The 21,469-nt window shown below is 42.1% G+C and overlaps 2 protein-coding genes across 12 annotated transcripts in view; one reads left to right on the forward strand and one right to left on the reverse strand.

The window, feature by feature from the left end:
- Positions 1 to 2,623: 2,623 nt before the first annotated feature.
- LOC309533260 (lysosomal amino acid transporter 1 homolog) lies at positions 2,624 to 20,052 on the reverse strand. 7 transcript variants are annotated; one of them, XM_082224616.1, is made up of 12 exons: positions 20,003 to 20,052; positions 19,661 to 19,747; positions 18,235 to 18,348; positions 17,990 to 18,044; positions 16,306 to 16,391; positions 15,685 to 16,024; positions 12,957 to 13,086; positions 11,658 to 11,748; positions 10,329 to 10,453; positions 9,570 to 9,665; positions 8,503 to 8,688; positions 2,624 to 2,962 (listed from the first exon to the last, which is right to left on the reverse strand). In XM_082224616.1, exons 6-12 carry the CDS (start codon positions 15,864 to 15,866, stop codon positions 2,864 to 2,866), a joined length of 909 nt encoding a protein of 302 aa, XP_082080742.1. In that variant the 5' UTR covers positions 15,867 to 16,024; positions 16,306 to 16,391; positions 17,990 to 18,044; positions 18,235 to 18,348; positions 19,661 to 19,747; positions 20,003 to 20,052; the 3' UTR covers positions 2,624 to 2,863. The 7 variants fall into 7 exon arrangements, with proteins under 7 accessions (XP_082080742.1, XP_082080740.1, XP_082080741.1 ...); XM_082224614.1 differs by lacking the exon at positions 16,306 to 16,391; XM_082224615.1 differs by lacking the exon at positions 16,306 to 16,391 and having other exon boundaries at positions 18,227 to 18,348.
- VEPH1 (ventricular zone expressed PH domain containing 1) overlaps positions 18,368 to 21,469 on the forward strand; it is a 174,026-nt gene continuing 170,924 nt past the window's right edge. For 4 of the 5 annotated variants that reach the window (XM_082224093.1, XM_082224091.1, XM_082224100.1 and 1 more), the window contains exon 1: positions 19,647 to 19,782. The gene's annotated coding sequence lies outside the window, so the exon portion shown is untranslated. Of the gene's footprint in view, positions 19,016 to 19,646; positions 19,783 to 21,469 lie in introns of those variants that run through there. The other variant, XM_082224096.1, reaches the window with a different exon arrangement.

The following is a 21,469-nucleotide window of genomic DNA, read 5'->3' on the forward strand; positions in this document are numbered from 1 at the left end:
CAGTGTAAATCCTGCATTATAAGGAAATTAAAAGCTAAATTAAAAGATGTCACCCCAAACCCTCGTTATTTGACTACATTGTTCCACTCCCGCACCTCGTAGGCTCATTTCCAGATAAGCATAGTAATGAAATCCTATTATTAGGGCTTGTCTTTGTCATGCTCTAGTTCAGGGATCTCCCACGATGTTGTTGGGACTCCAGTTACCATCAGTCCCAGGCAGCATGGCCAATGGTGAGGAATGAAAGGAGGGATATCTGCAGCATGGGATCACACCAAAAACCTGATACCAATAGTTTTTTCTAAGAGTGAGATTCCTTCTTTTCACTCTTGCCATGTTGCTCATAATGTGATAAAACTATATTGTGTCTCATCTATCTATCTATCTATCTATCTATCTATCTATCTATCTATCCACACACACACACACACACACACACACACACACACACAACTGAGCCTCCACAATCTCTTTAGCTTTTCTTTATAAGGAAAGTACAGTCATATCTTGGAAGTCAAACAGAATCCGTTCCGAAAGTCCGTTCAACTTCCAAAATGTTCGGAAACCAAAGTGCGGCTTCTGATTGGCTGCAGGAAGCTCTAGCAGCCAATCAGAAGCCGTGGAAGCACCGTTGGATGTTCGTGTTCCAAAGAACGTTAGCAAACCGGAACACTCACTTCTGAGTTTGTGGCGTTCTGAGTACCAAGGCGTTCGGGCTCTAAAATACGCCTGTATCCTAAAACCTTCAGCTTCTTCTCTTTGTCCTCTTCTGCATCTCCTTCTGCTCTGGGGAATGTGTCTTGAAATGTGGACACTTCACACAACGGAAGTATGGAACTGAGACAATAGGAAGGTACCATCATTCAATATCCCCTAAGTCTGAAAGGATTTCTACAATACACTGAACATGGTTCTTATTTGAATTGCCTGAGGTCAGTTCAAAATCCATGTGGTTCTGTGAATAAATGCCCTAGAAGATCTGGTTCAAAAAGTTAACCCACTGCCTTAATTGCGTAGCCCAGATCAACCAAAACCAGGGCTTTTTTTTCCAGCTGGAACTTGTGGAAACTCATTACTAGCACCTCTCATTTGGGCACCAATGCCATTGTAACAGATTAAGGGAGGTTTTCATGGTGAGTTCCAGCACCTCTTTTTCTAGAAAAATAGCAATGACCAAAACAACATCTGTCTCCAAGTTAGACTGTACTGCACTCCCCCACTCCGGAAAATCAGATAGCTTATTTACAGTTCTAGCTAGAAAATCCATATAAACTTTGGTGTCCCCGCCCCCATACAGTGGAACAATGAAGAAACATTGCACATAGTAAAATATGTATACAGTAAACACATGGACACCTGATCCACAGATGCAGCACCCATGGAGAATGCAGCCCACTGGTGCTGTACCTGAAGTACAAGTGGAGAGGGATATATACAATAAATACTCTCTTTTGACTTAAAAACTGGACAGGGAAAGGAATATTCCAAGTTTTAAAATCCCAGAGAGATGAAAAGATGTGCTCTGATGTCAGACTCACTTGGTTGCTACATGGGAATCATGGGATTCACAGGCAATAACTTTCTTGGTTGGTTGCAGGAAGAGTTGTGTCCTCTTTTGGCCTGTTTTTTGGGGAGGTTGGGCTGTAGTTATTTTGCATATATGGAGAGGGGGATCTGAACACCACAATTTTTTAATTTTATGAACTTATGTTTGTCTGTTTCTTCATGTTCATATTTTTAATCAGGGCTAGGCATCCGATTGTGCCTGCTCTACTGTACTGTGTCCTTTAAGGTGGCCCATCTCACAGTTTGAGAACCTTAGTATCCCAAATGGTAATGCTGGTGGACAACAAAAGAGGTTTCAATATGCTCTTAAGGCAAATCTTTAAAAATGCAGTATAAACACCGACAACTGGAAATCACTGGCCTGGGAGTGCTCCAACTGAAGAACAGCCTTAACCAAAGACATTGTGGACTTTGAAGAAGCACGAACTCAGGACGAAAGGGAGAAGCGAGCAAAGAAGGCATGTTCGACAAATCCTCACTGTGATCAACTCCCACCTGGAAACCTACTGTGTTCCCACTGTGGAAGGATTTGCAGATCCAGAATTGGCCTCCACAGTCACTTACAGACACACTGTTAAGAACACATTCATGGAAGACAATCTTACTCAGTTATGAGTGATTGCCGAAGAAGGAGGAGGAGGAGAAGTAGTAGTAGTAGTAGTAGTAGTAGTACAGTGGTACCTCAGGTTACATATGCTTCAGGTTACATACACTTCAGGTTACAGACTCCGCTAACCCAGAAATAGTACCTTGGGTTAAGAACTTTGCTTCAGGATGAGAACAGAAATCGTGCTCCAGCAGCGCGGCAGCAGCAGGAGGCCCCATTAGCTAAAGTGGTGCTTCAGGTTAAGAACGAACCTCCGGAACGAATTAAGTATGTAACCAGAGGTACCACTGTAATATGTTTTAGACTGAGAATGACTAAAGCCAGGATATCACTAGAATGTCACTAGAATCACACTGTCACATAGAAAAGAAATGCAGATCTAGATTGCAGGAATTAACCAAGTAGTTAAAAAGTAAATAAAATATTTGCAACTATGGATTTAATATGGGTGGGGGAAATAACTTTATTTTTGGGATGGACAATCCCCTTAAGAGTTAGCTCTTCTTGAAGTCCAGTAACCGAAGCTCAAACAATATCCTGGAACTTTAGCTTTGGCTTTCCCCCTCCTTCGTGATATTGTATCTGTCCAAGCGTAAGCACCTGATGGTATGTTGAGTCTTTAATGAGCATCACCCCTTGCTTAAGAAAAGCCTTCCAGACTTCAGAATGAAACGCTGCAAAATATGGAGGTTAGGAATCTTCATTTATGAGCAGAGGTTCAACTTCCAAGGCCACCAAGCTGGGTCTTCTCTCCTTCCGCTTGCGATACAAAATAAACTGTGCAGTTATCTGGGTGCTGAAGTCAGGGAAATTATTAGTCACTTGAGACAGAAAGACAATTTATACAGTGATCGCTTTCGAGTTACGAGCAACAAAAGTGAATGTTTAAATTAGGCAGCCAGAAGGACATTAGAAGCGTCCTGAAAGGCCCATCAAGTCTAACATTCTGTTCCCACAGTAGTCAACCAGATGCAGAGTGGAAACCCACAAGCAAGACATGAACTCTCCTGCTTATAAACCCCAGCAATCAACTGGTATTCGGAGGCAAACTGCCTCCGTTACTGGACAAAATATGGCCATGAGAATTGTAGCCACCAATATCCTTAATTTCCATGAATTTGACTAACCTCCCTTTAAAGTCATCCTACTAAAAGATGACCACAATTGGATATCATTCATCGTTAAGATTCAATTCAGACTTCACACAGGACACACAACAGAATCGGTGCAGATATTTGTGGCCAGGGAATTGTGTGCCACTTTGCTCATGGAGACCTTTTTAAAATAATAATAATAATAATAATAATATTTATTAAAAGTTTAAGAATTAAAGAAAAAAGAAAAAAGAAAGAGAAAAAATAAACAATTACAATACATATAAAAAAGCAAAAGACACAATACATCAAAACAAAAACAAAAGCAAAAACAGTTAAAAACACGTCCAATATTTCCATATCTTTATCTTTCATTAACTTGTTTCATTGACCTCCTCACACCTCCCTTTTTGTGTTCTAGTTATTATTTCAGCAAATCCTTTCCATCTTTCACTGTTTTCTGTCATTTAATTATCTTAATTTATTTTAACCTTACCTTACCATTAAAACCCTAAAACTTATTTATACTTAACTCCTTATAACATTTCTACTAAAGCCATATAATTTCATTCCAACATTTTTCTAACACTCAATAATTTTACAACATTTCTCTAAATAATTTTTTTTAAAGACTTTTTTTCCAATCTTCTTCCACCGTCTCTTCTCCCTGGTCTCGGATTCTGTCAGTCCTTTCTATCAATTCCATATGGTCCATCAACCTGGTGATCTTCTGTCCGAGGCTCTTAACTGTCTTCCATGTCCCTTCTGCAGATCTTCTTCATATTTATACATGCACTTTACTTTATCTCCTGCTGATCTTGTTCTTAATTTCCTTCCTTTGGCACTGAGGAGTAGATCTCGGGGAAACTCCAACCTAGCAATGTCTTTATTCCTTCTCGGCAGGTCAGCCCATTCTCCATAGTCCGAACTAAAGTCCAAAAGATATTTCAGAGCGCCAATCTCCCCCTGACCCAAATCCAGATCCCAAAGGCCAGAGCATCCCTGCATAGGAGGATCTATCCAACTTTCCTTCTCCAATCCAAGCAGGGCTCCATCCCACCAAATCTGGCTTTCTCTAGATTCAATCATAAAGGGCAACAGCTTATGTTCATCAAATTGCCTCTGTAAGGCCAAGGCTCTCTCCACTTGAATTACTTGAGGTTCAACAACAACTTTCTCCTTCGTCTTCTCCACAGCTTGCCATGTCAAAACAGATTCCTGGGTCAATTCCTGAGTAATTTCTGTATAGGTATTCCCTTTTTGTCCCAACTCAGTCATTTTTTGTCCCAAATTGTCAATTTTAGTAATCATCCCATCCGTCTTCTCATGAAGCTGTTCCAATAAAGCACTTGTCTTGCAAAATGCAATCACTAAGGCTTCTTCTGTCAACATTCTTGTCCAAGGTCAGACTCTGATTCTCACGCTCTTTAATCTCTGCAGCTGAAAAATTCCCCAGCTCCACTCCTGCAACAGTTTCAAAAGCTCCCTCTAGGGGAAACAATTTCTATTTGTATCCATCCATTTAAACATAGATCCAGTGACAGAATTAGTTTCGATTTTCAGTTACTTTTTTTGCTCCTTTTTAAGTGCAAAAGGAAACAATGGAAACAATATCTTTCTCTTATTTAACTATCTGTCAACATACGTTTTATCACAGTCAATGAACTTTCCCAAAACGTCAATCTTACTGGCAGCCCGTTCCCAGGTTCGAAACGGTGGTGATTTATCTTTCTTCACTCTCTCTCCTGCAGGCTTAAGCAATCTAGAATTTCCCCCCAATTCTCCTGCTTCCAAGGGGGGGTTAGTAATTTTAACCGATGGAGATTTAATCCTTTACAAAAGACTTTCCAGGCTTTAGCTTGCAATGTCTTTGCTTCAATCTATTTACAAAAGAGGAAGGCGGACTTCCTGTTTGAAAGCTTCCCGTTTCGATGCCAAATTAAGAAGTTTAGAGATCCAATTTTCCGTTCTACTCACGGGTAGTTGTTTAGAGTCCAATTGTCCACAGGAAAAAGTCAGCAATCTCCGGCAACAGCAATGCGGCTTCACTCCGTGAAAAAAGCAGTTGATTCGAAGCACCGCGCCGCTCACCCAACGGCGCTCCGGATCCCCGAACCCGGGTTTCCCAGCGAGTAGGGGAGGTGCAAAAGGTGCCAGCCGAATCCCACGTCCACAGGCTTCTCCCGCCTGTGGTTTTTAGTGGGTCTCTGCCTCGCCGTGGCAGTCCAGACCCTGATTTCCACAGAGCGGATTCCTCCCGATCAGAGGAAATCCGCCATTGCCGGAGGCGGTAACCCGGAAGTCTGCTCATGGAGAACTTTGTGGCTAGTGATTTTCAAGTCCTTTTAAGTTCAGTGCCGTAAAACAACGTTAGAAAATGGGCAAGAAACACACCGCCATGGTCACGGAGGTCAGAAGCAGATTTTTGAGAGAAAAATCCTCCCAGAGTTATGTTTCCAGCTACAGCCAAATAGACCTGGACATGGTTTTCACCGCTGGTGGAATGCTTTTTGTTCAAACTATGGCTAGAAGCCATACAATAGGCAAAACGACCACAGCAGCAGGCAACACTGTTTTTGTACTACAGTGGGAATTATGGACTGCTTCAAGCCTGTTAACTAGGATTCATTTCAATTAAAGTAAGAATTAAAAGAGAGGGGTCTATGTGACCTCGGTTCTTGCGCATTATCACGATTTGCCTTGGTTCTCCCAGTGCTGTGCATATTCACAGAACTATGCACTAAGTATATCACAGGGCACATGCAGCTTTTACTACACCAATACTGGGTGGGTTCCACCCCCTTTGGCACTTCTATTATTCTCTTGACAGGGCACACTTAAACACAATATCGGCTGATCTGCCATAGCCGTGTTATCAAGTCTGCTTTAACTTATTAAAAATGAAAACCTAGCCTCCCAACCACCTTTGGTTAATTAACCTTTTGGTAATTATGCTAGCAGTTTATTGTTATCTAGTGGATAGGAGAAGGGACGTGGGTGGTGCTGTGGTCTAAACCACAGAGCCTAAGTCGGCGGTTCGAATCCCCACGATGGGGTGAGCTCCCGTTGTCTGGTCCCAGCTCCTGCCAACCTAGCAGTACGAAAGCATGTCAAAGTGCAAGTATATAAATACCGTCTTTTTCGCTCAATAAGAGGCACCTGACCATAAGACGCACCTAGCTTTTAGAGGAGGAAAACACAAAAAAATATATTCTGGATCAAATGTTGTACTAAACTATTTAAGGCAGCAAAGCGGGCGGATTCTGTCCTCTTTGCTGCTTTAAAGCGAGCCTCAGAGGAGGGAAGGAAGGGGAGCCATGGCTCCCGTCCATCGCCCCTCCGCAGCTCATTTTAAAGCAGCAAATTTAAAGCAGCAAAGCAAGTGGCTCCTGTCTGCTTTGCTGCTTTAAAACGAGCCGCGGAGGAGGGAAGGCGAGCCGCCCGCTTTGCTGCCATGGCTCCCCTCCCTTCCCTCCTCTGTGGCTCACTTTAAAGCAGCAAAGCGGACAGGAGCTGCTTACATTCGCTTCATAAGACGCACAGACATTTCCCCTTACTTTTTAGGAGGAGAAAAGTGCGTCTTATGGAGCGAAAAATATGGTCGGTACCGCTCCAGCGGAAAGGTAAACGGCATTTCCGTGCGCTGCTCTGGTTTCGCCAGAAGCGGCTTAGTCATGCTGGCCACATGACCCAGAAAAACTGTCTCCAGACAAACGTCGGCTCCCTCGGCCAGTAAAGAGAGATGAGCGCCGCAACCCCAGAGTCGTTCACAGCTGGACTTAACTGTCAGGGGTCCTTTACTTTTTACCTTTAGTGGATAGGAGATGGCTGTAAAGCAACATTTAAAGCTCAAGGTGTAGCTCACTCAGGTTAAGTGAAACCTGTTAGATTAAAGTCAATATAACCCACTGAAGTGAAGTAATGTCACTGAACTGTGTTATGGAGTGGATAAGTATTATTACCCTAGCAAACGAATAAAGTGGGATGGAATAAAATGTTCTTTTTCTGGGTTTAAAGACTTGACAGTCCAGTGTGGCACTTTAATCTGAACAAGTATTCTGATAGATAATGCCAGCTGTTTAAAAAATGTGCTTCTCTAACAAAATTAAGGCTTATCTGAAACAATTCCTTTCTATATTAGAGTGGGCATGAAGCACATACATGGAATGTGAAGCCAACCACATTTCTACAATTTGGTGAAAAGATTCCTTCCCCCTCCTTTCATTCTGGAGCATTTTGTGTCGTTTAGCAGATGGCTTTATAGACTAACCATAAGCTTTTATCTGGGACAGAGTGCAATTTGCCAAACCAAAACCAGAAACAAACAGCACAGGCAAAGCCAATAAGGTGCAGCATTTATTTAATGAACGCTTCCTGATGCAAATTATGCTAGAGACCCGTGATATAAGGTTGTCATCAATTACTTATTAATCAGCTTGTAACCACAAAACTTTATGGTAAGTGTGCTACATGCTATATAATATTGTATGTATTTTACAGCCCAATCCTATGCAATGGGACTTGGTGTGTATACAGGATAGCAGACGTAGGGGTCAAACGTATGCATGTTTACTCAGAAGTGAATCTCAACTGTGTTCAGTAGAGCTTATCTCCCAGGGAAGTGTGTACGTAAGATTGCAGACTTAAACATTCTTCTTCCTTCTGACAGTTTTTCAAAGCCACACTTTCAAGTATAATGATACAGTATATGGACAGATGGATGTGATATACCGTACCTTTTTGAATCCCATATAACAACAAATATAGGCTGAACACATTCAAAGATGTGTTCTCAACCAAGCAAACTGAACAAATGTGTGTGCTATGATATAACAGCTAAATAAATAAAAATATTTTAAAAATGTCCAGTAGTACCTTAGAGACCAACTAAGTTTGTTCTGGGTATAAGCTTTCGTGTGCATGCACACTTCTTCAGATACACAAAAGCTTATAACCAGAACAAACTTAGTTGGTCTCTAAGGTGCTACTGGACAATTTTTTAATTTTATTTATTTATTTAAACTGACCAACACAGCTACCTACCTGAAGCTAAACTTGGTAAACCTGTGCCAACTGGGCAAGGATTTGATGACAGGGTACCCTACTGAATACTGTTTCCTTACTACAACCCCAAAGGCCTTTTCACCTAAAAGCTATTACTTCATCATATGCCTGCAAAATGCTATTTACCAGGAGGCTGCAGTGATACTAGTCATTTTCATCTGAAAAGGATACAAAAATATCTAAAAACAAAACCCCAAAGCTCCCAATAAGCCAGGGGAGATGATGCCAGAAATAAAGATTTATGAGATGCTGTGTTGTAGGCATCTTTAAGACAATGCTTAGACCATAGGTACAGTTTCCCATCATGGCTAAAGCAAAAAGCAGATAAGAGGTGCCTTCTGTGGATCTTCTTTGGAACTAAAAAATAAATGTGAAAGCAGTGTTATAGCAAAACCACACATACTTTTTTCTTTTTCTTTTACATGCATGACCAGAAATAAATTAGGAATCCTATGATAACTATCTTGGCCTCCATGTGTCTTTCTCATTGGCAACCTTTTAAGAGTAAGAAAGGAACACAGGAATAACTTTTTACTATTGGTTCATCTAGCTCAACACTGTCTACAATGACTGGGATCAGCTCTCTGGGATTCCACAAAGGGATTCCCCCCAGCCCTACCAGGCGATGTCAAGAATTGAATCTAGAACCTTGACATGCAAAACAGGCTTTCTACTACTAAATACTTTCCCAAATTTACAGGCCACTATGGGTTAAACCACAGAGCCTAGGACTTGCAGATAAGAAGGTCAGCGGTTTGAATCCACGCGACGGGGTGAGCTCCCGTTGCTTGGTCCCTGCTCCTGCCAATCTAGCAGTTCGAAAGCACATCAAAGTGCAAGTAGATAAATAGGTACCGCTCCAGCAGGAAGGTAAACGGTGTTTCCGTGCGCTGCTCTGGCTTGCCAGAAGCGGCTTAGTCATGTTGGCCACATGACCCGGAAGCTGTACGCCGGCTCCCTCGGCCAATAAAGCGAGATGAGCACCGCAACCCCAGAGCCAGCCATGACTGGACCTAATAGTCAGGGGTCCCTTTACCTTTATAGATACAGCATCGTAAACCTAATAGGCAACCTATTAAATCTTTGCTACCTTTAGTGGAATTATAGGAATTTATTCAAATTAGCCTCAAATGCCGAACAATCCAGTGCTCCCAATCTCTGCAGCTGACCCCCAACTTGATCAATAAATGTTGCATGTGGTGTGCACTGTCTTTAGAAATAAGTAATAAAATACTTACATTTTTATACAGCTGGGGAATTCTAGATCCCAAATAAAAGAGACACGATATGTAGCCACACACAAATCCTGACATCTCAATCATGCCATGAGACTTCTGAAGATAACAAAACGCACATAAGTTTAAACACAAAAAGCAGCATTGCCTCCTAACCTATGCACAGCAGTCAATGCAATTAATTAAGAAATCATTTAAATAAATGGGGGAAAGTGGTGTTAAACTGAGTCTGCTAGTTAGCATTGGGGTTTTAACTACTTGGAAATTTTATACCACACTACCATCAGTGTAGGGAAATCAGTGTAGGGAAATTGGAAATAGTTATACCACACTACCATCAGTGCAGGGACGTGGGTGGCACTGTGGGTTAAACCACAGAGCCTAGGACTTGCAGATAAGAAGGTTGGCGGTGTGAATCCCTGCGACGGGGTGAGCTCCCATTGTTCGGTCCCTGATCCTGCCAACCTAGCAGTTCGAAAGCACATCAAAGTGCAAGTAGATAAATACGTACTGCTCCGGCGGGAAGGTAAACGGCGTTTCCGTGCGCTGCTCTGGCTTGCCAGAAGCGGCTTTGTCATGCTGGCCACATGACCCGGAAGCTGTACACCAGCTCCCTCGGCCAGTAAAGCGAGATGAGCGCCACAACCCCAGAGTCGGCCATGACTGGACCTAATAGTCAGGGGTCCCTTTACCTTTACCTTACCATCAGTATCAAGAACAGCAGAAGCAAAGTAATAAAATAGAAACATTTAAAAGTTGTACCTCATTTGTTCCTGAAAGAGTATTCTGGACTTGGTTCCGCAGCAGTAACGGACCAGGTAAAATCAAACCGAGTATGATGCACATCAAGACCCAGATGACACAACAGTTTTTCAAGTTTATGCCACCTTGAAAAGCAAATGAAAATCAGGGCCAACTAAGTACTTCATTATTGCTTTTAAAGAAATCTAACATTTGTTTGTGAAATACAGAGACATAATATGTGATACCAATAGTTTCAGGCCAGCATCTGAACTGGTGGCAATAGCATGGTTTTTTTAAAAAACCAAACAACCCCCCCTTCCTTTCAAATGCCAGGCCCTCCCTCAAAACTGCCTCCCAAGCTTGGGGCCCTCTGGAGTGGATCCCATAAAGCACAAAGGCTTGTCTACAAAAAGCAGCTGAGCGTTATTAGCAAATTATACAAGTAACTTGTTCTGCTGCACAGAAATGTCTAAGGGTAACTATCATGCTAAAAGTAGTAAACCATGGAACATGGATGAATGCAGGACAGTGCAATCCTATGTCAGTCTGCTCTGAAGTTAGCCTTACTGAGTTCAATTGTATTTTACTCAGTAGGGGGGGGGGTTAGGATTGTAGCCTAAACCTGGGCATATTTTCTGGATTGATTTAGCAACCCGTTTACTATCCAATCATTATCCAGGATATCTATTTAAAATAAATGAGTCCCAAGCAGTGTATGGGAGCGACAACAGAATGTCCAGGCACGCTTTTTTATAACAAGACTACAAAGCTGAAAATGAATGAACTGCAGCTAAAATATTATGTTCATTTTTCACATGGTTTAGTCCTCATCTGAAGATTGCAAAAACCAAAGCCGTGCGTCCCCTGCCTGCCCCTCCAATATTCTTAAGAAGATCTCTTCTCCAGTCTTCTCCAGAGAGTGGCTGGAAGTGGGGAGGCAGAAAAATGTCCCCCTTTCCTTCCACTGTGCAGTTTTAATCTGAAATCATAGGCGCAGGACTGCACCCAGAGCTCAGAAACTGCTCGCGCTAATGAAATTCCCTGTCACAAAACATGCCTAGAACAATGGGAGTTTTGAATGCTGGTCCCAAGTTCTTCTTCCCTTGTTTAGTGCCAGGAGGATAATGTGTGTGACTCTCATAATTCAGGAATGCAACCTTTTCTAGAAGTAGGTGCATCCTAACTGCAATAACATTTAGTGTTTAAGGCATCTCGAGTCTAAGCCACCTAGTGCAAGCATGCTATTTAAAAGCACACCCGGAGTTAAAGCAGTTTCTAAGTGTTAAGAATTTGTTTTTAAAAGCAGCAGCAAATTACATCCAGCTGCAGTCTCCAATCAACACTCACATTTTGTCGTCTTCTGATTTTTTAGCTTATAATAGGCAAACTGGGATATCATAATAATGTCCATGTTAACGTAAAAGATGGCAGTGATTATCTGAAAAAGATGAAAAGAACGGTGCATACTTTAGTGCAAAACATCCAAAGTAGGCAAAATAGCATCTTTACTTATATCCCATTTTTATCTTTTATGCAAATCAAGGTAACAGGCAATAAAAAAGAATTCCAAACTTCTGTTGTCTGTGGTCCTTTCCCACCTCTTGGGGGGGGGGGGATTTAAGGCCAAAGGAAGGCTATGAAATGTGGGGCAAGGATTGACTATGTCACTATGTCCACATTGCACCTTTCCTTCTGCGTATTCAGAAATCTATGGCAGACTGGGTGCCAACTTCCCAGCCTGTTGCAGCCAACCAGCCCCACGACACCATGTGGCCCAATCTCTTAACAGAGAGAGTGTGAGGTGAAGGGAGAGCAAAAACCTCTTATGCTGAAGAAGAGCGGAGGTGAGAAAAGTGGCAGGAAGCGAGGAACAAGGATAGGAGGCCAGGAGGTTGGAGAGTACTCTGTGGGTTGTAGAGAGAAAGGGAGGGTTGCTACAGAGATGAACTTCAAAGAGATCTGTGTGTGAGAAGTGAGACAAAGACAGAGATAAGAATATAAGAGGAGGCCTGCTGAACCGGGCCAAAGGCCCAGCAAACCCAGCATTTTGTTCTCTCATTGGCAACCGGATGGGAGTGAAGAGAGAAATAGAAGAGGGTACACAATGAGGCGTAAAGAGAAGAGGAAGGAAAGGTTAACAAAGGGGTTCATATATATCTGTGGTGGTGCAGGGAGAGAGGGAAGAGAGAGCGTGCTATGGAGTACAAAGAGAGGGAGCATTAATAGAGCACTGGCTTAAAAGAAACACCGAGTGAAAAAAAATTGGGGGGGGGGTCTTTTTCATGGTTAATGACTCCTGTTGAGTTGGTAAAATAAAAAAAAAAACAGGCAAAATTGGCCTCAGGTCTCTACTAAGCCAGATACAGTCATACCTCAGGTTGAATGTGGTTCAGTTTGAGCGCTTTCGGGTTGCGCTCTGTGGCAACCCGGAAGTAATGGATCATGTTACTTCCAGGTTTCGCCGCTCACACATGCGCAGACGCTCAAAATGACGTCACACGCATGTGGGGAAGCAGCAAAACATGACCAGCGCATGCGCAGATGCGCCGTTGTGTCTTACGTTCCATTCAGGATGTGAACGGGCCTCCGGAATGGATCCCGTTCGCATCCCGTGGTACCACTGTATTTAAAACTTGGACTACTTACCTGTATTGGAAGTTGATTTGTCAAGTAGCACCCAATAAAACTGGTGAGGTCTCCAGCAATCCAGCATAGCAGAAAGCCCAATGAAAGTGCTTGATCCACTTTTCCATTCCGATAGGCAACATACAGTTGACTGGGGGAGAAAAAAAAATAATCCAAAGGATGCGCTGCATTTTACACAAATAAAATCTAAAAATAAGTGCAAACTGCAGAAGATGTGAAGTGGGCAGCCCCCAAGGAAGCTCACACCAAACATGTTCAAAACAGTTATAAGTGTTTATCATATTATGTTCTAATACTGCTCTGATTATTTCTGTGCTGCTAATCATTGTGAGTTCACTAGCTCAAGAAGTGTGGGGTTGGAAATTTTAATTAATAATACATAAAATGTATAGCACAGTAATAGTTCTTACACTTTGCTAATCAGCCCTAATGAAAAATACACAAACGTATCATACATACTAACAGCACAGAAATAAAGACAAGAAGGAGCTATGAGCAACAGCTTTTATAATGCTTCAGTTGTCACGCTCAGTAATCCTGAAAAAGTGCACATTCACACTTAAAAATGGCTAGGGTCACACAAAGCTTTCATAACAGACTTGAGAGCTTTATTCAAGTCTTTGAATTGTTAAACTGTTCATGGAGCTCATTACCAAAAGTGACCCATTAAAAAAAATCCCATTCTACAAAAAGTGACATTTTTAATGACGACGCCCCTTTTGAGTAAAACCCAAGGGGCTCAAAGGCTTTGCAACACAGGTTTTATTCGGCACAAATTTCCAGACAGTTGGTTCAATAAGTTACAGGCTTCCCCAAGATAACAGACTTCAAAATGAATCCCACTTAACTTCAGCCATTTCCTCCCTGCTGGGAGAATTCCATGCTCTGTTCCTGCTATTGCCAACCTACATACTTGAAATGAATGCACAGAGACTAACCAGCAATTGAAAGAGAAGCAATAAGTGGTACAATGGGGGCAGTCCAGGAAAAGAATCAATGGGAATTTTGCCATTGATCTCAAATGGGATATGGATTGCTTTGAACAATTCCAACGCTCTGTAGGTTAGAGAGAACATTGGCAGAAAGCAGAAGGAAGAATAGGGGAGCTGCAGTGCTAAATATCTACTCAGAAGTAAGCTCCAGTGATATCAATGGGAAAAACACATTCTTCTTCCCCTCTCTTTCTTGCTATGTGACAATGGCTGTATCCATTTTCACAATATTTCACTGAGCGAAGTGTTTTACAAACCTCCCATTTTCCCTCCCAATAAACCTGTGGTGATGGTCTCTGGTATTCCTGTTGTACAAGTGAGGAATTGAGAGAGCGAATTCATCACTGAATGAAATCTTTTTTGAAGCTAGCCTTCCAAACCCAAGACTCTATACTTTATGCCCAAACTCCCATCAGTCTGGACCAGCATGGCGACTGTTCAGGGAGGACAGGAGTTGCAGTTCAAAACACCTGGAGGGCATTTCCTACCCCTGGGTTACATCATGATACCAGGGGGGAAGTTGGTTGCTCTTTTCCAAGAGAAGACTATCACAGTAGGTGACTTAAAGCTCTTTTGTGACCTCTTCAGCTTCAACCAGCTAGATTGTTATACTTTGTTACTGCAAGTGATGTATGTACCGGGGAAACAAACTGCAGCACAAACGTTGTATTTAAGTTCCTGCCTGGAACCATAGGTGATGAGGAATTGCATACAGGTGCAGGCTGGTGGAGTGGGAAAAACAGCACTTCTTCCTCTGCACTCAATGGTTGCCAGAGAGGATGAAAGTTACACTACAACAGCATCTTGAGGGCACCTGATTCCAGAATACTATGTTACACACTCCTACCTCTACTTTTTATCCCCACCATATGTGGGTCAGTCTCCTTGCAGTCGGGGTGGGGGAAGAAGCACAGGTGTGGCAGCTTGTCATTTGAACCAAACAACAGAATGGACAGAATACTGCCTCGGCCCAGTATACCTGAAGGAGCGTCTCCACCTCCCATTGTTCAGCCCGGATACTGAGGTCCAGCTCCGAGGGCCTTCTAGCGGTTCCCTCACTGCGAGATATGAGGTTAGAGGGAACTAGGCAGAGGGCCTTCTCGCTAGTGGTGGCCACCCTGTGGAATGCCCTCCCACCAGATGCCAAGGAAATAAACAACTATCTAACTTTTAGAAGACATCTGAAGGCAGCCCTGTTTAGGGAAGTTTTTAATGTTTTATGTTTTATCGCTTTATTATTATTCTGTTGGGGTCCACCCAGAGTGGCTGGGGAAACCCAGCCAGATGGGTGGGGTATAAATAACAAATTGTTGTTGTTGTTACTATTATTATTAGTTAATAATAATAATAATAATAATAATAATAATAATAATAATAATAATAATAATGTACTCTGCCCTCTCCATTTAAGTGTGTGAAATGCACACGTTTTAATGATGCAGAGATCAAAGGAGAAGGGGGTGACGTGTTTTTATTTGCTCCAAATAGCAAAGATTAGCGTAAGTCACCACAACAGTAGAGTGTAGCAAGCTAATTTGTCAACCATCAAATATTGCTTTAAACAGGAGAAACATGCTGCTCTGGCATATCCTATTTATTCGATGCAGATAGGGACAGAAATGCATCAAAGAATGAACCTTAAAAAAAAGAGAGAGAGAGAGGCAGCTTCTGAGAAGAGCTTCAGGCAAGATTACTCATGTATGAATCTGAGAAGTACTTAAAGATTTTAAACTCACGGTAGTGCGGCAAACAGAAAGCAGACAATGGAGATCAGGCCTATGACAACACTCCAATACTCCCACGCATTCCCGACACACTCTTCCAGGAGATGCCAAATCCAGGGTGTTCCATTTAGACACAATCTCCTATCCGCGACTGGGGAGATATTAAAAGCATGTGGAGGCTGCTGAAGAGCCATCTATTCAAGTTGAGGGATATTATTTCAGAAGTTGGCTCAGTTCTGAACCCCATGCAAATCCATTTACCAGTTCTGAATATTCTCTCTTCCCCTTCAAAGCTCCCACATCCAGATGGATGATTGGGTACAACAATTTGTTTCCAACCTCACAGGAGGGCCTGCCAAATTCAAAGAAAATAAAATACATCCAGCATTCATACATCAATTTAAAAGACAAATCCAGCTAATTATTCTATTTGGACACATATGAAAGGCAAACTCCAAAGCAAGAAAGAAAATTTAAAATATAGATGTTAACCCACTCAGTATTTGAGTATTCTTATGCCAGTTGAAATGGGCCACTTTTCTATACTGGATCTCAGGGCACAGTTTCTTAAGTGCCATTACTTTGCTATCATAAGACAGTCAGAGAACAGTAAAAACAGTAATATAGTTGTACCTGCTAAAGTGTCCACTACAGCAAAATTGTAATTTAACATTTCTCCACCTTTGAAAGCATGATACATTCATATATGGGATGTATTACTATAAATAAACAAACAACTGCATTAGAGTAACAGAAGGAAAAACAAGTGTTGAACTGTTTATAATGGTTTTCCTTAATATAATTTGCTACATTGCATATTGCATAAATTCCATTTTATGTCATTACTTAACACTAATGACATGGGGGTGCGGTGGGAGAAGCTTCATATTTGCCTGGGTGCAGCAGTTTACTGATTGTATTTTTCATTTCCTTCCTTGCCCCCAAGACTTTTCATAAGCTAATAACAGAGGGATCAATCCATCTGGAAATTCTCCAGTACAAGCCCTGTTGAAGTAAACAGCAGCTACAATACTCTTGCATGGCTCATAGTCCAGTTGACTTGCCCCTGTTACCCTAGTTTTAAACGTTAAATTGGGAGGCAATATTTGATGCAGTCAATATGACTTGGATGGGGTTTGTAAACTTGTTTTGGAATGTTTCAGTTTCTTCTCATTTACAGCCTTCTTGTATATGTCTTCATGCTGTCTAAATAACGCTTTGATTAATTGTTTTTATTATTAAAACAATTAATCCTAAAGCAAAGGAAAAAAAGAAAAAGAGAAGAAAAATGGTAGAACATTTGTGATGTGAATATGTACTACAGAACAAAATAAATTAAAACTAAGCACCATATTTTTATATTGTTTGTTAAGTAATACGGAATAACTGGCAGTCACTGATCCCATGCTTGCAACCACAGATATGGATACAAATCCCTCATCTGTGACCCAACCTTTTGCCAGACTGTTAAGTACTGTATAGAGTGGTTCAATGGCTTTAACGAGTAAAATTTATACAGTTATCTGCATCCTATGTGACTAATTTGCACTGCAAATTAAAGCTAGGATTTTCATCTAAATCTCTAGAGTTCAAAAATTTATTTAATAAAATATGAAGGTGCTTTGGAAGGTAACAGCAGTATGTCATGTTGCTGGTACTCCCTAAAATTCACAAAATATTATGGAGGAAAAATATTATTACAAAACTTTGGATACCTTTGAGTCTTGTCTCTTAAGTGTAATAATTAGCACAAATAGAACTGTATGAAGGGGTGGGAAAACAAAGAGGGGCTGCTGGTACAAGGTTGATTTGCAGCACAGTGTGTTTAGCAGAAGAGAAGGATATAGCATGGGACTGCATCATTCTCTTGAGATTTTACAGCGTTAGCTAAGAATTACACACACCAATAGGCTAAATCTCCATTCCATGTCCTCCATGAGTTGACTGTGAAGTCTTGTGCAACAAACCCCCTTTCCCCATAAATGGAAAGTGATGGGGGGTGTACTGGAAATATGGAAAGTGATGGAAATATGGAAAGTGATGGGGGGGGTGTACTGGAAATTGTGGGACAATGCTTGCTTTGACACAAAGTCATCTGCAAACAAATCAGAATGAATGCTTAATAAACAGGGCATATGGAAAAACTGGAACTTAGAACTCGTTACCGAGCTGCTATGCTACAAATTACCCATTTGATCTACCCTGATCTACCCAAGGTGCCGCAACCCCACTTTTTAATCTAAAGGTACATAAGGTATCGTCCCATTTTATGTAAACAAAGATAGCTACATATTTCCTTTCTACTTGACTTTATTACCTTCGTTCCTTTGAAAGTTTCCCCTCTGCCACGCATTAAAGGCATTGGCAACAACCTATTAAGGAAGAAAAAAAAGCGCCACCAGACTGTATTATTTCCCTGTCTCTTTTCAAATTTGAAATGGAGACAAAGAAAAATCAAACTGGAAAAAAAATCCAAGATAACAACCATAAAACTAAAAGTCTAATACACTGGAAAAAAAAAATCAATGCAATGCATTATTAAAGTAGAACTCACTTCATTACCTCGGGGCTTGCATATCCCTGGGAGGCCTCTGTGGTAGCTCTAACAACACAACGTGGTACATGTTGGAGTATCAAACTAGCAGTTAATATTGTTGGGAATTAGCATCATGTGACCTGGAAGTGGGGGGGGGGGAGAGCACATTCTGGTTTAGTCAGGTGAATACCTCAGTACTTACTGAAAGTATAGCTAAATATCTACAGTCATCTTGGGTAACTTGCTTTTCATGTTTAACCTGACACATCAGGACGTTAACCAGCACCAGTTATTATAGGAAGCAAGCAGTTCAAAAGGAATTATACAGGTAAGCTGACAATCCTCAGGAGGCTGAAGGTCTGGCCTTTGGTCCCTTGCTGCACAACATCTCCTCTGGTGCATGTTATTCTGTTGTCTTTTGCTAGTTAACATTTATGCAACACCAGCCATTGTCAAGCAGTATGCTTAGTATCAACTAAAAGCTTTCATAGAAAACCTGTCAGCTGGTCAAGACACTTAGATGCTTTTTGCCAAATCCTGCACTTCACCTACATAAGCTCAGCTTCAAGGGCTTATCAAGGAGGGTGGAAATTCAAGACTTCTTGCTTTAGCTTCAAAGCTGTATCACTTTATCCTGGAAGGAAACCGCATTTAACAGAAAGGTGCTTCTGAACAAGCTTAGGATTGTGCTGGAAAGAACAATATGCAGCTACACCAAAAACAGGCCAGAACTACCAAAATGCAAGGGTAGATAAGCATAGACAGGATCACTTCTTGTAAAGGAGCATTCCTGCAGTGACATGGGTGGTAAGTAAACACATAGATAGCTCTTAAAACTTTGGTGACACTGTGTGATCAGGATCATCCCACCACTTTTAAACTACTGTATTATTATTTTTTTACTGTGAATATATAGTCCCCACCCCGCGCCTGAAATGGAACATTGGCTACAGGATTGTTGCTATTATTATTATTATTATTATTTACTTCTCAAAAGATCCTGGAAAGGGTACATCCAGTTTAAGGGAGGGATGAGTGCATAGACTGGCATTTAGATGTCAATGGTGTTGTGTGGATGCTGCAATAAATAAATAAGAATGTATGAGTGTACCTATCCCACAATAAACACAAAGGCAGCCAGAGGTGCTGGGATTAAGAAATTCTTGCTGCGTTTACATTTTTCACCTATTCACTGGCCTACCAGAAAAAAGTTAACGTCAACCTTTTTGGATGAACAGTGAATGGATTTTTTTTTTTGGGGGGGGGGATGCACCTGTTTTCCCTTCTCCAAAGCTTCCACGCATTCATTTGATCTTCTGAACGAGCACCCAGGAGGTCAGAAACAGGGGCAGCAGGTGTGAAGCCAACCCCCCCCCCTTCTCCACCTATGCCCGCCTCCCGGGTAAGGCTACGTGTGAACAGGAAGAGAGGTGGCTGCGGGAGTTTCTTTACCTTTCGATCTGGTCCCGGGAAGATGCTAAACCCTCAACCCCAGCTGATTTGCGGGCGTTCACACGTTACATTCCACGAGGGCGGAGCCTGTGCGGAGAAAAGATGTCAGAAACAAAACATTTGTAAATCAGTCAATCAATCAATCAATCAATCGATCCAGGCAGATGGAAGTTTCTGACACTTTGCCCTAGACGCAACGGAGATCTCACCACAATGCCGTTTATTTTACACCCAGGAAGAGAACCCGGCTCCAGCTTTTGTGGAGAAAAACATATTTTAAAAACTCCATTAAGGATGAAGCCGCTACCCCAGCCCACCCCCCAGTATAGGAGAGGCACCCACCCCCGCGAGCCGAGAGAGAGAGCCGGTCCCGGGAAAGGCTTCGTCGCAGCGGCCGAATCCGTTGCCGTGGAGCCGGGCTGAGACCGAGCGCGGCGAGGAGGGCCGGCAGCCCAGGCAGGCCTCTTCCTTCCTCTCCCTGCTGTCCAAGCCCGGAGCTGCGGGAGAGAAGCCGGAGATGGCGCCGGCTGGCCTGCAGCTCCCTCTGCTGACAGTTGGCCGCCTTCCCTGAGGGAAACCTCCGAGCAGGAGGAGGAGGAGGAGAGGAAAGGCCGCGGGGGCTCCGAGAGAGTAGGCGGCCTAGGGCCCTGCTCCGGCCGGTCGTCGTGAGGGACTTCCTTTGGAGTAAAAAGAACGGCTGTTTTTGTTGTTGTTGTTGATGATGATGATAATAATAATAAAAAGTTTATTATTATTATGAATTATTATTGTTGTTGTTTGTTTATTATTATTATTATTATTATTATTATTATTTTCTCAGGAAAAATCTGAGGTGTGGAAATCTGGATGCTTCCAGCAACCTTGTCCAGTTGCTTCAATTCGCACCTGGACCCATTAGGATTTCTATTACGGTTCCACAATGGAAAATGCTTTCTGGTGCTAGCCGCCCTGAGCCCAGCTCTGGCCAGGGAGGGCGAGGTATAAATAACATTTATTATTATTATTATTATTATTATTATTATTATTAATAATGGAGCATGCTTTCTTCTTTTCACCCTCCACGCCTGCCAAAATTTCCCTCCCCTGTGCAAGCACAAAAAACGGAAATTCATCTAATTTTGCAACATCTGGTCACACTTGGAGGGCGCAATTGTTTTGAGCATGGGTTACACTATAATACCGGCCTAAGCGCGCTAGCCTGCAAGCAGGGATCGCTTCCACAAAGTCATCTCCCCTGGGGAGAGGGAAGTTGTACAAGGCTAGGAAATGAAGTAAGGCTAGTGGTTCTCCCTTTACCACCTAAATCATCTTTAAGGACCCCCCCCCCATATTTTACATATTTACCATAGCTGTTTTGTATCTCTTCTACGTTGATCCTAATATATTTCAAATGCAATGTTTCAACATACGGAATTGTATTTGTGATCCATGTTTCCCACTAGGCACTCATACAAAAGAAATCAAACAAGCATCTGCCAGCACAAAATTGGCACTGGATGCCCAATTACTCTTACTGCAGAACGTGATACAGGAGTCCTGTGTTTTCAATAGTAAATGTAAGGAGGATTAGTGGGGGGAAATCTAGAAAAACTTTCTATCCATGTTCATTGCAGGTATCCTGATTTTATTCCTGTTTATTTAGAGCTGCATGTCTGCAAATTCAGTCGGACTTACTTCACTCGGACTTACCATGTGTTTAGGACTGAAACCTTATAGATCCTGAGTTGTTGCTTACTTTCCCGCTGCTTATTTCATCAGCTATATAGCCGCACTGGAAAGAAGATTGCCTTGTAGCCCTGCAAACTTATA

Source organism: Podarcis vaucheri (genome assembly GCF_965113315.1).
Source record: "Podarcis vaucheri genome assembly, chromosome: 5".
NCBI classification, from domain to species: domain Eukaryota; kingdom Metazoa; phylum Chordata; class Lepidosauria; order Squamata; family Lacertidae; genus Podarcis; species Podarcis vaucheri.

Bases quoted from the DNA above. Each gene is read 5' to 3' on its own strand.
- LOC309533260 (XM_082224618.1), bottom strand. From the start codon at position 15,866: ATGGCTCTTCAGCAGCCTCCACATGCTTTTAATATCTCCCCAGTCGCG. The intron at 9,666-10,328 runs GTACAACTTTTA...TGTTATCTTCAG, and splicing joins CTCTTTCAGGAACAAATGAG to AAGTCTCATGGCATGATTGA. The intron at 2,963-8,502 runs GTATCCTTTTCA...TTCAGCACCCAG, and splicing joins TTTTGTTTTTAGATATTTTT to ATAACTGCACAGTTTATTTT.